This window comes from Hyla sarda, unplaced genomic scaffold (assembly GCF_029499605.1).
Source record: "Hyla sarda isolate aHylSar1 unplaced genomic scaffold, aHylSar1.hap1 scaffold_230, whole genome shotgun sequence".
Classification (NCBI taxonomy): domain Eukaryota; kingdom Metazoa; phylum Chordata; class Amphibia; order Anura; family Hylidae; genus Hyla; species Hyla sarda.
This window is the reverse complement of record NW_026608980.1, coordinates 387,804-403,233: the sequence shown is the minus strand read 5'-3', so window position 1 is coordinate 403,233 and position 15,430 is coordinate 387,804. Positions and strand designations below refer to the sequence as shown.

The window sequence follows — 15,430 nt, the reverse complement described above, 5'->3', positions numbered from 1 at the left end:
TCACGGGAGTCCTGAGGCAGACTGTATGAGTAGAGCAGTCATGGGAGGCCTGATGCAGACTGTATGAGTGGAGTAGTCACTGGAGGTCTGAGGCAGACTGTATGAGTGGAGCAGTCACTGGAGGTCTGAGGCAGACTGCATGAGTAGAGCAATCACGGGTGGCCTGAGGCAGACTGTATGAGTAAAGCAGTCATGGGAGGCCTGAGGCAGACTGTATGAGTAGAGCAGTCACGGGAGTCCTGAGGCAGACTTTATGAGTAGAGCAGTCATGGGAGGCCTGAGGCAGACTGTATGAGTGGAGCAGTCACGGGAGGCCTCATGCAGACTGTATGAGTAGAGCAGTCACTGGAGGCCTGATGCAGACTGTATGAGTAGAGCAGTCACTGGAGACCTGAGGCAGACTGTATGAGTGGAGCAGTCACAGGAGGCCTGATGCAGACTTTATGAGTAGAGCAGTCACGGGAGTCCTGAGGCAGACTGTATGAGTAGAGCAGTCACGGGAGGCCTGATGCAGACTGTATGAGTAGAGCAGTCACGGGAGGCCTGAGGCAGACTGTATGAGTAGAGCAGTCATGGGAGGCCTGAGGCAGACTGTATGAGTGGAGCAGTCACTGGAGGTCTGAGGCAGACTGTATGAGTGGAGCAGTCACTGGAGGTCTGAGGCAGACTGTATGAGTAGAGCAGTCACGGGCGGCTTGAGGCTGACTGTATGAGTAGAGCAGTCATGGGAGGCCTGAGGCAGACTGTATGAGTGGAGCAGTCACTGGAGGCACTGAGACCGTGATGTGGTGTATGATACTCTGTGCATCATCTACCAGCTCTTTATACCAGCGTCTACTACCTGCTCCACCAGAGACTTTTTGTTACCATCTCAAGAGTTAATTGCTCCAGAACTGTATGCAGCAGGATTCAGGACTCTGCCCAGCAGGGGTTAACATCAAGTGAAGACCAGATTGGCTCTTCAGAGATCCGGGGCCCTAGGACCATCCTGGGTCTGAATAACAAGACCAGCAGGAATAAGACAGGACTGTGCAGCCCATGTGGGGGGAGGGACGGTCCCATCAATTGCTGACACGGGTGCAGGTCCTGATACAGGTCTAAGGGGATAACAATTTTAAGGGCCCTTTAGCCGTCTGCATCTTCATGGACCTCTGGTGGGGCCACACCATCACACCACTGTGGGAAACCAACAAGGGATATCCTCATAGGTCCTCTCAGGGATCCATCCAACTCAGGAACTAACTCTCCCCCACGACTCTACAGGAGTTACCGCGGTGGTCCCATCTGCCATCACAGATAACACTCAGGTAACGTCCCCGCTCAGTGGTCCCATCTGCCATCACAGATAACACTCAGGTAATGTCCCCGCTCGGTGGTCCCATCTGCCATCACAGGTAACACTCAGGTAATGTCCCCGCTCAGTGGTCCCATCTGCCATCACAGATAACACTCAGGTAACGTCCCCGCTCAGTGGTCCCATCTGCCATCACAGATAACACTCAGGTAATGTCCCCGCTCGGTGGTCCCATCTGCCATCACAGGTAACATTCAGGTAACGTCCCCACTCAGTGGTCCCAGCTCCATCACAGATAACACTCAGGTAACGTCTCCACTCAGTGGTCCCATCTGCCATCACAGGTAACACTCAGGTAACGTCCCCGCTCAGTGGTCCCATCTGCCATCACAGGTAACACTCAGGTAACGTCCCCGCTCAGTGGTCCCATCTGCCATCACAGGTAACACTCAGGTAACGTCCCCGCTCAGTGGTCCCATCTGCCATCACAGGTAACACTCAGGTAACGTCCCCGCTCAGTGGTCCCATCTGCCATCACAGATAACACTCAGGTAATGTCCCCGCTCAGTGGTCCCATCTGCCATCACAGATAACACTCAGGTAACGTCCCCGCTCAGTGGTCCCATCTGTCATCACAGATAACACTCAGGTAATGTCCCCGCTCGGTGGTCCCATCTGCCATCACAGATAACACTCAGGTAACGTCCCCGCTCGGTGGTCCCAGCTCCATCACAGGTAACACTCAGGTAACGTCCCCGCTCAGTGGTCCCATCTGCCATCACAGGTAACACTCAGGTAACGTCCCCGCTCAGTGGTCCCATCTGCCATCACAGATAACACTCAGGTAACGTCCCCGCTCAGTGGTCCCATCTGCCATCACAGGTAACACTCAGGTAACGTCCCCGCTCGGTGGTCCCAGCTCCATCACAGGTAACACTCAGGTAAAGTCCCTGCTCGGGGGTCCCAGCTCCATCACAGGTAACACTCAGGTAAAGTCCCCGCTCGGTGGTCCCAGCTCCATCACAGGTAACACTCAGGTAAAGTCCCCGCTCGGTGGTCCCAGCTCCATCACAGGTAACACTCAGGTAACGTCCCCGCTCGGTGGTCCCAGCCCCATCACAGGTAACACTCAGGTAACGTCGCCGCACGGTGGTCCCAGCCCCATCACAGGTAACACTCAGGTAAAGTCCCCGCTCTGGGGTCCCAGCTCCATCACAGGTAAAACTCAGGTAAAGTTCCCGCTCGGTGGTCCCAGCCCCATCACAGGTAACACTCAGGTAACGTCCCCGCTCGGGCGTTCCAGCGCCATCCCAGGTAACACTCAGGTAACGTCCCCGCTCGGTGGTCCCAGCTCCATCACAGGTGACACTCAGGTAACGGCCCCGCTCGGTGGTCCAATCTCCATCACAGGTAACACTCAGGTAACGGCCCCGCTCGGTGGTCCCAGCTCCATCACAGGTAACACTCAGGTAACGTCCCCGCTCGGGGGTCCCAGCGCCATCACAGGTAACACTCAGGTAACGTCCCCGCTCCGTGGTCCCAGCTCCATCACAGGTAACACTCAGGTAACGTCCCCGCTCGGGGGTCCCAGCGAAATTACAGGTAACACTCAGGTAACGTCCCCGCTCGGTGGTCCCAGCTCCATCACAGGTAGCACTCAGGTAACATCCCCGCTCGGTGGTCCCATCTCCATCACAGGTAACACTCAGGTAACGTCCCCGCTCGGTGGTCCCAGCTCCATCACAGGTAACACTCAGGTAAAGTCCCCGCTCGGTGGTCCCAGCTCCATCATAGGTAACACTCAGGTAAAGTCCCCGCTCGGTGGTCCCAGCTCCATCACAGGTAACACTCAGGTAACGTCCCCGCTCAGTGGTCCCAGCCCCATCACAGGTAACACTCAGGTAACGTCCCCGCACGGTGGTCCCAGCCCCATCACAGGTAACACTCAGGTAAAGTCCCCGCTCTGGGGTCCCAGCTCCATCACAGGTAACACTCAGGTAAAGTTCCTGCTCGGTGGTCCCAGCCCCATCACAGGTAACACTCAGGTAACGTCCCCGCTCGGGCGTTCCAGCGCCATCCCAGGTAACACTCAGGTAACGTCCCAGCTCGGTGGTCCCAGCTCCATCACAGGTAACACTCAGGTAACGTCCCCGCTCGGTGGTCCCAGCTCCATCACAGGTAACACTCAGGTAAAGTCCCCGCTCGGTGGTCCCAGCTCCATCACAGGTAACACTCAGGTAACGTCCCCGCTCGGTGGTCCCAGCCCCATCACAGGTAACACTCAGGTATAGTCCCCGCACGGTGGTCCCAGCCCCATCACAGGTAACACTCAGGTAAAGTCCCCGCTCTGGGGTCCCAGCTCCATCACAGGTAAAACTCAGGTAAAGTTCCCGCTCGGTGGTCCCAGCCCCATCACAGGTAACACTCAGGTAACGTCCCCGCTCGGGCGTTCCAGCGCCATCCCAGGTAACACTCAGGTAACGTCCCCGCTCGGTGGTCCCAGCTCCATCACAGGTGACACTCAGGTAACGTCTCCGCTCGGTGGTCCCAGCTCCATCACAGATAACACTCAGGTAACGTCCCCGCTCGGTGGTCCAAGCTCCATCACAGGTAACACTCAGGTAACGTCCCCGCTCGGTGGTCCCAGCTCCATCACAGGTAACACTCAGGTAACGTCCCCGCTCGGGGGTCCCAGCGCCATCACAGGTAACACTCAGGTAACGTCCCCGCTCCGTGGTCCCAGCTCCATCACAGGTAACACTCAGGTAACGTCCCTGCTCGGTGGTCCCAGCTCCATCACAGGTAACACTCAGGTAAAGTCCCTGCTCGGGGGTCCCAGCTCCATCACAGGTAACACTCAGGTATAGTCCCCAATCGGTGGTCCCAGCTCCATCACAGGTAACACTCAGGTAAAGTCCCCGCTCGGTGGTCCCAGCTCCATCACAGGTAACACTCAGGTAACGTCCCCGCTCGGTGGTCCCAGCCCCATCACAGGTAACACTCAGGTAACGTCCCCGCACGGTGGTCCCAGCCCCATCACAGGTAACACTCAGGTAAAGTCCCCGCTCTGGGGTCCCAGCTCCATCACAGGTAACACTCAGGTAAAGTTCCTGCTCGGTGGTCCCAGCCCCATCACAGGTAACACTCAGGTAACGTCCCCGCTCGGGCGTTCCAGCGCCATCCCAGGTAACACTCAGGTAACGTCCCCGCTCGGTGGTCCCAGCTCCATCACAGGTGACACTCAGGTAATGTCCCCATTCGGTGGTCCCAGCTCCATCACAGGTAACACTAAGGTAAAGTCCCCGCTCGGTGGTCCCAGCCCCATCACAGGTAACACTCAGGTAACGTCCTCGCTCGGTGGTCCCAGCTCCATCACAGGTAACACTCAGGTAACGTCCCCGCTCGGGGATCCCAGCGCCATCATAGGTAACACTCAGGTAACGTCCCCGCTCAGTGGTCCCAGCTCCATCACAGGTAACACTCAGGTAACGTCCCCGCTCGGGGGTCCCAGCGCAATCACAGGTAACACTCAGGTAACGTCCCCACTCGGTGGTCCCAGCTCCATCACAGGTAACACTCAGGTAAAGTCCCCACTCGGGGGTCCCAGCTCCATCACAGGTAACACTCAGGTAAAGTCCCCGCTCGGTGGTCCCAGCTCCATCACAGGTAACACTCAGGTAACGTCCCCGCTCGGTGGTCCCAGCCCATCACAGGTAACACTCAGGTAACGTTCTCGCTCGGTGGTCCCAGCTCCATCACAGGTAACACTCAGGTAACGTCCCCACTCGGTGGTCCCAGCTCCATCACAGGTAACACTCAGGTAAAGTCCCCACTCGGGGGTCCCAGCTCCATCACAGGTAACACTCAGGTAAAGTCCCCGCTCGGTGGTCCCAGCTCCATCACAGGTAACACTCAGGTAACGTCCCCGCTCGGTGGTGCCAGCCCCATCACAGGTAACACTCAGGTAACGTCCTCGCTCGTTGGTCCCAGCTCCATCACAGGTAACACTCAGGTAACGTCCCCACTCGGGGGTCCCAGCGCCGTCACAGGTAACACTCAGCTAACGTCCCCGCTCAGTGGTCCAAGCTCCATCACAGGTAACACTCAGGTAACGTCCCCGCTCGGGTGTCCCAGCGCCATCACAGGTAACACTCAGGTAACGTCTCCGCTCGGTGGTCCCAGCTCCCTCACAGGTAACACTCAGGTAAAGTCCCCACTCGGGGGTCCCAGCTCCATCACAGGTAACACTCAGGTAAAGTCCCCGCTCGGTGGTCCCAGCTACATCACAGGTAACACTCAGGTAAAGTCCCCGCTCGGTGGTCCCAGCTCCATCACGGATAACACTCAGGTAACGTCCCCGCTCGGTGGTCCCAGCCCCATCACAGGTAACACTCAGGTAACGTCCCCGCTCGGTGGTCCAAGCTCCATCACAGATAACACTCAGGTAACGTCCCCGCTCGGTGGTCCCAGCCCCATCACAGGTAACACTCATGGAATGTCCCCGCTCGGGGGTCCCAGCTCCATCACAGGTAACACTCAGGTAAAGTCCCCGCTCGGTGGTCCAAGCCCCATCACAGGTAACACTCAGGTAACGTCCCCGCTCGGGGGTCCCAGCTCCATCACAGGTAACACTCAGGTAACATCCCCACTCGGTGGTCACAGCTCCATCACAGGTAACACTCAGGTAACGTCCCCGCTCGGTGGTCCCAGCTCCATCACAGGTAACACTCAGGTAACGTCCCCACTCGGTGGTCCCAGCTCCATCACAGGTAACACTCAGGTAACGTCCCCGCTCAGTGGTCCCAGCCCCATCACACATAACACTCAGGTAAAGTCTCCGCTCGGTGGTCCCAGCTCCATCACACATAACACTCAGGTAACGTCCCCGCTCGGTGGTCCCAGCTCCATCACAGGTAACACTCAGGTAACGTCCCCGCTCGGTGGTCCCAGCCCCATCACAGGTAACACTCAGGTAACGTCCCCACTCGGTGGTCCCAGCTCCATCACAGTTAACACTCAGGTAACGTCTCCGCTTGGTGGTCCCAGCTCCATCACACATAACACTCAGGTAACGTCCCTGCTCGGTGATCCCAGCTCCATCACAGGTAACACTCAGGTAACGTCCCCGCTCGGGGGTCCCAGCTCCATCACAGGTAACACTCAGGTAACGTCCCCACTCGGTGGTCCCATCTCCATCACAGGTAACACTCAGGTAACGTCCCCGCTCGGTGGTCCCAGCTCCATCACAGGTAACACTCAGGTAACGTCCCCACTCGGTGGTCCCAGCTCCATCACAGGTAACACTCAGGTAAAGTCTCCGCTCGGTGGTCCCAGCTCCTTCACAGATAACACTCAGGTAACGTCCCCGCTCGGTGGTCCCAGCCCCATCACAGGTAACACTCAGGTAATGTCCCCGCTCGGTGGTCCCAGCTCCATCACAGGTAACACTCAGGTAACGTCCCCGCTCGGTGGTCCCAGCCCCATCACAGGTAACACTCAGGTAACGTCCCCTCTCGGTGGTCCCAGCTCCATCACAGGTAACACTCAGGTAACGTCCCCGCTCGGTGGTCCCAGCTCCATCACAGGTAACACTCAGATAATGTCCCCGCTCGGGGGTCCCAGCTCCATCACAGGTAACACTCAGATAATGTCCCCGCTCGGGGGTCCCAGCTCCATCACAGGTAACACTCAGGTAAAGTCCCCGCTCGGGGGTCCCAGCTCCATCACAGGTAACACTCAGGTAAAGTCCCCGCTCGGGGGTCCCTCCTCATGTCTGGGGGTCTTGGATCTCTCCACAGAACAGACCCTTATGTTTCTGGTTGTGACCCTATTGGAGGAGACGTCTTTTGTTTGGGGTCACGGGGTAGATGGAATCCTCTCTGCTGCCCCCATCTGGTCCACAGGGTTTGACCACTGGTGATAGAGGAGCATTATATCTATAACATATATCTGGATCCTGCTGGGGTCTCGTGGAGAACCTGCCCTCCTATCAGGAATACTCCCCCCTCTATGAGACCACAGGAAGACCCCAAAGGAAGACCCCAACACTGACTGCAGCTCTGGATGTGACTGCAGCCCTGGCTGTGACTGCGGCTCTGGATGTGACTGCGGCTCTGGATGTGACTGCGGCTCTGGATGGGACTGCGGCCCTGAATGTGACTGCGGCCCTGGATGGGACTGGATGGCACTGGGGCTCTGGATGGGACTGGGGCTCTGGTGGGACTGCGGCTCTGGATGGGACTGCAGACAAGTTGGGTGTATCAGGGAGAGGAGTGTGGGACCCTAGAATGTCGGCTCTGGATGGGACTGCAGGCTCTGGATGGGACTGCGGCTCTGGATGGGACTGCGGCTCTAGATGGGACTGCAGGCTCTGGATGGGACTGGGGCCCTGTATGGGACTGGGGCTCCTGATAGGACTGCAGGCTCTGGATGGGACTGGGGCTCTGGATGGGACTGGGGCTCTGGATGGGACTGGGGCTCTGGATGGGACTGCAGGCTCTGGATGGGACTGCAGGCTCTGGATGGGACTGCGGCTCTGGATGGGACTGGGGCTCCGGATGGGACTGGGGCTCTGGATGGGACTTCGGTTCTGGATGGGACTTCGGTTCTGGATGGGACTGGGGCCCCGGATGGGACTGGGGCTCTGGATGGGACTGGGGCTCTGGATGGGACTGGGGCTCTGGATGGGACTGGGGCTCCGGATGGGACTGGGGCTCCGGATGGGACTGGGGCTCCGGATGGGACTGCAGGCTCCGGATGGGACTGCAGGCTCCGGATGGGACTGGGGCTCCGGATGGAACTGGGGTTCCGGATGGGACTGCGGCTCCGGATGGGACTGGGGCTCCGGATGGGACTGGGGCTCTGGATGGGACTGGGGCTCTGGATGGGACTGGGGCTCTGGATGGGACTGCAGGCTCTGGATGGGACTGCAGGCTCTGGATGGGACTGGGGCTCTGGATGGGACTGGGGCTCTGGATGGGACTGGGGCTCTGGATGGGGCTGGGGCCCTGGATGGGACTGCGGCCCTGGATGGGACTGGAGCTCTGGATGGGACTGGGGCTCTGGATGTGACTGCGGCCCTGGATGGGACTGCGGCCCTGGATGGGACTGGGGCCCTGGATGGGACTGGGGCCCTGGATGGGACTGGGGCTCTGGATGGGACTGGGGCTCTGGATGGGACTGGAGCTCTGGATGTGACTGCGGCCCTGGATGTGACTGCTGCCCTGGATGTGACTGCATGGGACTGGGGCTCTGGATGGGACTGGGGCTCTGGATGGGACTGCGACTCTGGATGGGACTGCGGCTCTGGATGGGACTGCGGCTCTGGATGGGACTGCTGCTCTGGATGGGACTGCGGCTCTGGATGGGACTGGGGCTTTGGATGGGACTGGGGCTCTGGATGGGACTGCGGCTCTGGATGGGACTGGGGCTCTGGATGGGACTGCGGCTCTGGATGGGACTGGGGCTCTGGATGGGACTGCGGCTCTGCATGGGACTGGATGGGACTGGGGCTCTGGATGGGACTGCGGCTCTGCATGGGACTGGATGGGACTGCGGCTCCGGATGGGACTGCGGCTCCGGATGGGACTGCGGCTCCGGATGGGACTGGGGCTCCGGATGGGACTGCAGGCTCCGGATGGGACTGGGGCTCCGGATGGGACTGGGGCTCCGGATGGGACTGGGGCTCCGGATGGGACTGCGGCTCCGGATGGGACTGCGGCTCCGGATGGGACTGGGGCTCTGGATGGGACTGGGGCTCTGGATGGGACTGGGGCTCTGGATGGGACTGGGGCTCTGGATGGGACTGCGGCTCTGGATGGGACTGGGGCTCTGGATGGGACTGCAGGCTCTGGATGGGACTGCAGGCTCTGGATGGGACTGCAGGCTCTGGATGGGACTGCGGCTCTGGATGGGACTGGGGCTCTGGATGGGACTGGGGCTCTGGATGGGGCTGGGGCCCTGGATGGGACTGCGGCCCTGGATGGGACTGGAGCTCTGGATGGGACTGGGGCTCTGGATGGGACTGGGGCTCTGGATGTGACTGGGGCCCTGGATGGGACTGCGGCCCTGGATGGGACTGGGGCCCTGGATGGGACTGGGGCTCTGGATGGGACTGGAGCTCTGGATGTGACTGGAGCTCTGGATGTGACTGCGGCCCTGGATGTGACTGCTGCCCTGGATGTGACTGCATGGGACTGGGGCTCTGGATGGGACTGGGGCTCTGGATGGGACTGCGACTCCTGATGGGACTGCGGCTCTGGATGGGACTGCGACTCCTGATGGGACTGCGGCTCTGGATGGGACTGCAGCTCTGGATGGGACTGCGGCTCTGGATGGGACTGCGGCTCTGGATGGGACTGGGGCTTTGGATGGGACTGGGGCTCTGGATGGGACTGCGGCTCTGGATGGGACTGGGGCTCTGGATGGGACTGCGGCTCTGGATGGGACTGCGGCTCTGCATGGGACTGCGGCTCTGCATGGGACTGCGGCTCTGCATGGAACTGCGGCTCTGCATGGGACTGGATGGGACTGGGGCTCTGGATGAGACTGCGGCTATGCATGGGACTGGATGGGACTGGGGCTCTGGATGGGTCTGCGGCTCTGCATGGGACTGGATGGGACTGGGGCTCTGGATGGGACTGCGGCTCTGGATGGGACTGGATGGGACTGCGGCTCTGGATGGGACTGTGGCTCTGGATGGGACTGCGGCTCTGGATGGGACTGGGGCTCTGGATGGGACTGGGGCTCTGGATGGGACTGGGGCTCTTGATGGGACTGCGGCTCTGGATGGGACTGCGGCTCTGGATGGGACTGGGTCTCTTGATGGGACTGGGGCTCTGGATGGGACTGGGGCTCTGGATGGAACTGCAGGCTCTGGATGGGACTGCAGGCTCTGGATGGGACTGCAGGCTCTGGATGGGACTGCGGCTCTGGATGGGACTGCGGCTCTGCATGGGACTGGGGCTCTGGATGGGGCTGGGGCTCTGGATGGGGCTGGGGCTCTGGATGGGACTGGGGCTCTGGATGGGACTGGGGCTCTGGATGGGACTGGGGCTCTGGATGGGACTGCGGCCCTGGATGGGACTGCAGCCCTGGATGGGACTTGGGCCCTGGATGGGACTGGGGCCCTGGATGGGACTGGGGCTCTGGATGTGACTGCGGCCCTGGATGTGACTGCTGCCCTGGATGTGACTGCATGGGACTGGGGCTCTGGATGGGACTGGGGCTCTGGATGGGACTGCGGCTCTGCATGGGACGGCGGCTCTGCATGGGACGGCGGCTCTGGATGGGACTGCGGCTCTGGATGGGACTGCGGCTCTGGATGGGACTGGGGCTCTGGATGGGACTGGGGCTCTGGATGGGACTGGGGCTCTGGATGGGACTGCGGCTCTGCATGGGACTGCGGCTCTGAATGGGACGGCGGCTCTGCATCGGACTGGATGGGACTGGGGCTCTGGATGGGACTGCGGCTCTGCATCGGACTGGATGGGGCTGGGGCCCTGGATGGGACTGCGGCCCTGGATGGGACTGGAGCTCTGGATGGGACTGGGGCTCTGGATGGGACTGGGGCTCTGGATGTGACTGCGGCCCTGGATGGGACTGCGGCTCTGCATCGGACTGGATGGGGCTGGGGCCCTGGATGGGACTGCGGCCCTGGATGGGACTGGAGCTCTGGATGGGACTGGGGCTCTGGATGGGACTGGGGCTCTGGATGTGACTGCGGCCCTGGATGGGACTGCGGCCCTGGATGGGACTGGGGCCCTGGATGGGACTGGGGCTCTGGATGGGACTGGAGCTCTGGATGTGACTGCGGCCCTGGATGTGACTGCTGCCCTGGATGTGACTGCATGGGACTGGGGCTCTGGATGGGACTGCGACTCCTGATGGGACTGCGGCTCTGGATGGGACTGCGGCTCTGGATGGGACTGCGGCTCTGGATGGGACTGGGGCTTTGGATGGGACTGGGGCTCTGGATGGGACTGCGGCTCTGGATGGGACTGGGGCTCTGGATGGGACTGCGGCTCTGCATGGGACTGCGGCTCTGCATGGAACTGCGGCTCTGCATGGGACTGGATGGGACTGGGGCTCTGGATGGGACTGCGGCTCTGCATGGGACTGGATGGGACTGGGGCTCTGGATGGGACTGCGGCTCTGGATGGGACTGGATGGGACTGCGGCTCTGGATGGGATTGCGGCTCTGGATGGGACTGCGGCTCTGGATGGGACTGGGGCTCTGGATGGGACTGGGGCTCTAGATGGGACTGGGGCTCTGGATGGGACTGGGGCTCTTGATGGGACTGGGGCTCTGGATGGGACTGGGTCTCTGGATGGGACTGGGGCTCTGGATGGGACTGGGGCTCTGGATGGAACTGCAGGCTCTGGATGGGACTGCAGGCTCTGGATGGGACTGCAGCTCTGGATGGGACTGCGGCTCTGCATGGGACTGGGGCTCTGGATGGGGCTGGGGCTCTGGATGGGGCTGGGGCTCTGGATGGGACTGGGGCTCTGGATGGGACTGGGGCTCTGGATGGGACTGGGGCTCTGGATGTGACTGCGGCCCTGGATGGGACTGCGGCCCTGGATGGGACTGCGGCCCTGGATGGGACTTGGGCCCTGGATGGGACTTTGGCCCTGGATGGGACTTGGGCCCTGGATGGGACTGGGGCCTTGGATGGGACTGGGGCTCTGGATGGGACTGGGGCTCTGGATGGGACTGGAGCTCTGGATGTGACTGCGGCCCTGGATGTGACTGCTGCCCTGGATGTGACTGCATGGGACTGGGGCTCTGGATGGGACTGGGGCTCTGGATGGGACTGCGGCTCTGCATGGGACGGCGGCTCTGCATGGGACGGCGGCTCTGGATGGGACTGCGGCTCTGGATGGGACTGCGGCTCTGGATGGGACTGGGGCTCTGGATGGGACTGGGGCTCTGGATGGGACTGGGGCTCTGGATGGGACTGGGGCTCTGGATGGGACTGCGGCTCTGCATGGGACTGCGGCTCTGAATGGGACGGCGGCTCTGCATCGGACTGGATGGGACTGGGACTCTGGATGGGACTGCGGCTCTGCATGGGACTGGATGGGACTGGGGCTCTGGATGGGACTGCGGCTCTGGATGGGACTGCGGCTCTGGATGGGACTGCGGCTCTGGATGGGACTGGGGCTCTGGATGGGACTGGGGCTCTGGATGGGACTGGGGCTCTGGATGGGACTGGGGCTCTGGATGGGACTGCGGCTCTGGATGGGACTGGGGCTCTGGATGGGACTGCGGCTCTGGATGGGACTGGGGCTCTGGATGGGACTGGGGCTCTGGATGGGACTGGGGCTCTGGATGGGACTGGGGCTCTGGACGGGACTGGGGCTCTGGATGGGACTGGGGCTCTGGATGGGACTGGGGCTCTGTATGGGACTGCGGCTCTGGATGGGACTGGATGGGACTGGGGCTCTGGATGGGACTGGGGCTCCGGATGGGACTGGATGGGACTGGGGCTCTGGATGGGACTGGGGCTCTGGATGGGACTGCGGCTCTGGATGGGACTGCAGACAAGTTGGGTGTATCAGGGAGAGGAGTGTGGGACCCTAGAATGTCGGCTCTGGATGGGACTGCAGGCTCTGGATGGGACTGCAGGCTCTGGATGGGACTGCAGGCTCTGGATGGGACTGGGGCCCTGGATGGGACTGGGGCTCCTGATAGGACTGCAGGCTCTGGATGGGACTGGGGCTCTGGATGGGACTGGGGCTCTGGATGGGACTGGGGCTCTGGATGGGACTGCAGGCTCTGGATGGGACTGCAGGCTCTGGATGGGACTGCAGGCTCTGGATGGGACTGCAGGCTCTGGATGGGACTGCAGGTTCTGGATGTGACTGCGGCCCTGGATGGGACTGCGGCCCTGGATGGGACTTGGGCCCTGGATGGGACTTGGGCCCTGGATGGGACTGGGGCCCTGGATGGGACTGGGGCTCTGGATGGGACTGGGGCTCTGGATGGGACTGGAGCTCTGGATGTGACTGCGGCCCTGGATGTGACTGCTGCCCTGGATGTGACTGCATGGGACTGGGGCTCTGGATGGGACTGGGGCTCTGGATGGGACTGCGGCTCTGCATGGGACGGCGGCTCTGCATGGGACGGCGGCTCTGGATGGGACTGCGGCTCTGGATGGGACTGCAGCTCTGGATGGGACTGGGGCTCTGGATGGGACTGGGGCTCTGGATGGGACTGGGGCTCTGGATGGGACTGGGGCTCTGGATGGGACTGCGGCTCTGCATGGGACTGCGGCTCTGAATGGGACGGCGGCTCTGCATCGGACTGGATGGGACTGGGACTCTGGATGGGACTGCGGCTCTGCATGGGACTGGATGGGACTGCAGGCTCTGGATGGGACTGCAGGCTCTGGATGTGACTGCGGCCCTGGATGGGACTGCGGCCCTGGATGGGACTTGGGCCCTGGATGGGACTTGGGCCCTGGATGGGACTGGGGCCCTGGATGGGACTGGGGCTCTGGATGGGACTGGGGCTCTGGATGGGACTGGAGCTCTGGATGTGACTGCGGCCCTGGATGTGACTGCTGCCCTGGATGTGACTGCATGGGACTGGGGCTCTGGATGGGACTGGGGCTCTGGATGGGACTGCGGCTCTGCATGGGACGGCGGCTCTGCATGGGACGGCGGCTCTGGATGGGACTGCGGCTCTGGATGGGACTGCGGCTCTGGATGGGACTGCGGCTCTGGATGGGACTGCGGCTCTGGATGGGACTGGGGCTCTGGATGGGACTGGGGCTCTGGATGGGACTGGGGCTCTGGATGGGACTGGGGCTCTGGATGGGACTGCGGCTCTGCATGGGACTGCGGCTCTGAATGGGACGGCGGCTCTGCATCGGACTGGATGGGACTGGGACTCTGGATGGGACTGCGGCTCTGCATGGGACTGGATGGGACTGGGGCTCTGGATGGGACTGCGGCTCTGGATGGGACTGCGGCTCTGGATGGGACTGCGGCTCTGGATGGGACTGCGGCTCTGGATGGGACTGGGGCTCTGGATGGGACTGGGGCTCTGGATGGGACTGGGGCTCTGGATGGGACTGGGGCTCTGGATGGGACTGCGGCTCTGGATGGGACTGGGGCTCTGGATGGGACTGCGGCTCTGGATGGGACTGGGGCTCTGGATGGGACTGGGGCTCTGGACGGGACTGGGGCTCTGGATGGGACTGGGGCTCTGGATGGGACTGGGGCTCTGGATGGGACTGCGGCTCTGGATGGGACTGGGGCTCTGGATGGGACTGGGGCTCCGGATGGGACTGGATGGGACTGGGGCTCTGGATGGGACTGGGGCTCTGGATGGGACTGCGGCTCTGGATGGGACTGCAGACAAGTTGGGTGTATCAGGGAGAGGAGTGTGGGACCCTAGAATGTCGGCTCTGGATGGGACTGCAGGCTCTGGATGGGACTGCAGGCTCTGGATGGGACTGCGGCTCTGGATGGGACTGCGGCTCTGCATGGGACTGGGGCTCTGGATGGGACTGCGGTTCTGGATCAGACTGGGGCTCTGGATGGAATTGGGGCCCTGGATGGGACTGGGGCTCTGGATGGAACTGGGACTCTGGATGGGACTGGGGCTCTGGATGGGACTGGGGCTCCGGATGGGACTGCGGCTCCGGATGGGACTGCGGCTCCGGATGGGACTGGGGCTCCGGATGGGACTGCGGCTCCGGATGGGACTGCAGGCTCCGGATGGGACTGCAGGCTCTGAATGGGACTGGGACTCCGGATGGGACTGGGGCCCTGGATGGGACTGGGGCTCTGGATGTGAATGGGGCTCTGGATGGGACTGCAGGCTCCGGATGGGACTGCAGGCTCTGGATGGGACTGGGGCTGCGGATGGGACTGGGGCTCCGGATGGGACTGGGGCTCTGGATGGGACTGGGGCCCTGGATGGGACTGGGGCTCTGGATGGGACTGGGGCTCTGGATGGGACTGGGGCTCTGGATGGGACTGGGGCTCTGGATGGGACTGGGGCTCTGGATGTGACTGCGGCTCTGGATGGGACTGCATGGGACTGGGGCTCTGGATGGGACTGGGGCTCTGGATGGGACTGCGACTCTGGATGGGACTGCGGCTCTGGATGGGACTGGGGCTCTG

General features: G+C 62.0%; 1 protein-coding gene across 1 annotated transcript in view; it reads right to left on the bottom strand.

The window, feature by feature from the left end:
* Window positions 1–2,151: 2,151 nt before the first annotated feature.
* Window positions 2,152–15,430, bottom strand: part of LOC130322032 (ice nucleation protein-like) — a 29,715-nt gene continuing 16,436 nt past the window's right edge. The window contains exons 2-3 of the mRNA XM_056553051.1: window positions 5,360–6,998; window positions 2,152–4,853 (exon numbers count right to left, since the gene is read on the bottom strand). Of these exons, the coding sequence (XP_056409026.1) occupies window positions 2,152–4,853; window positions 5,360–6,998 (4,341 nt within the window). The remainder of the gene's footprint in view (window positions 4,854–5,359; window positions 6,999–15,430) is intronic.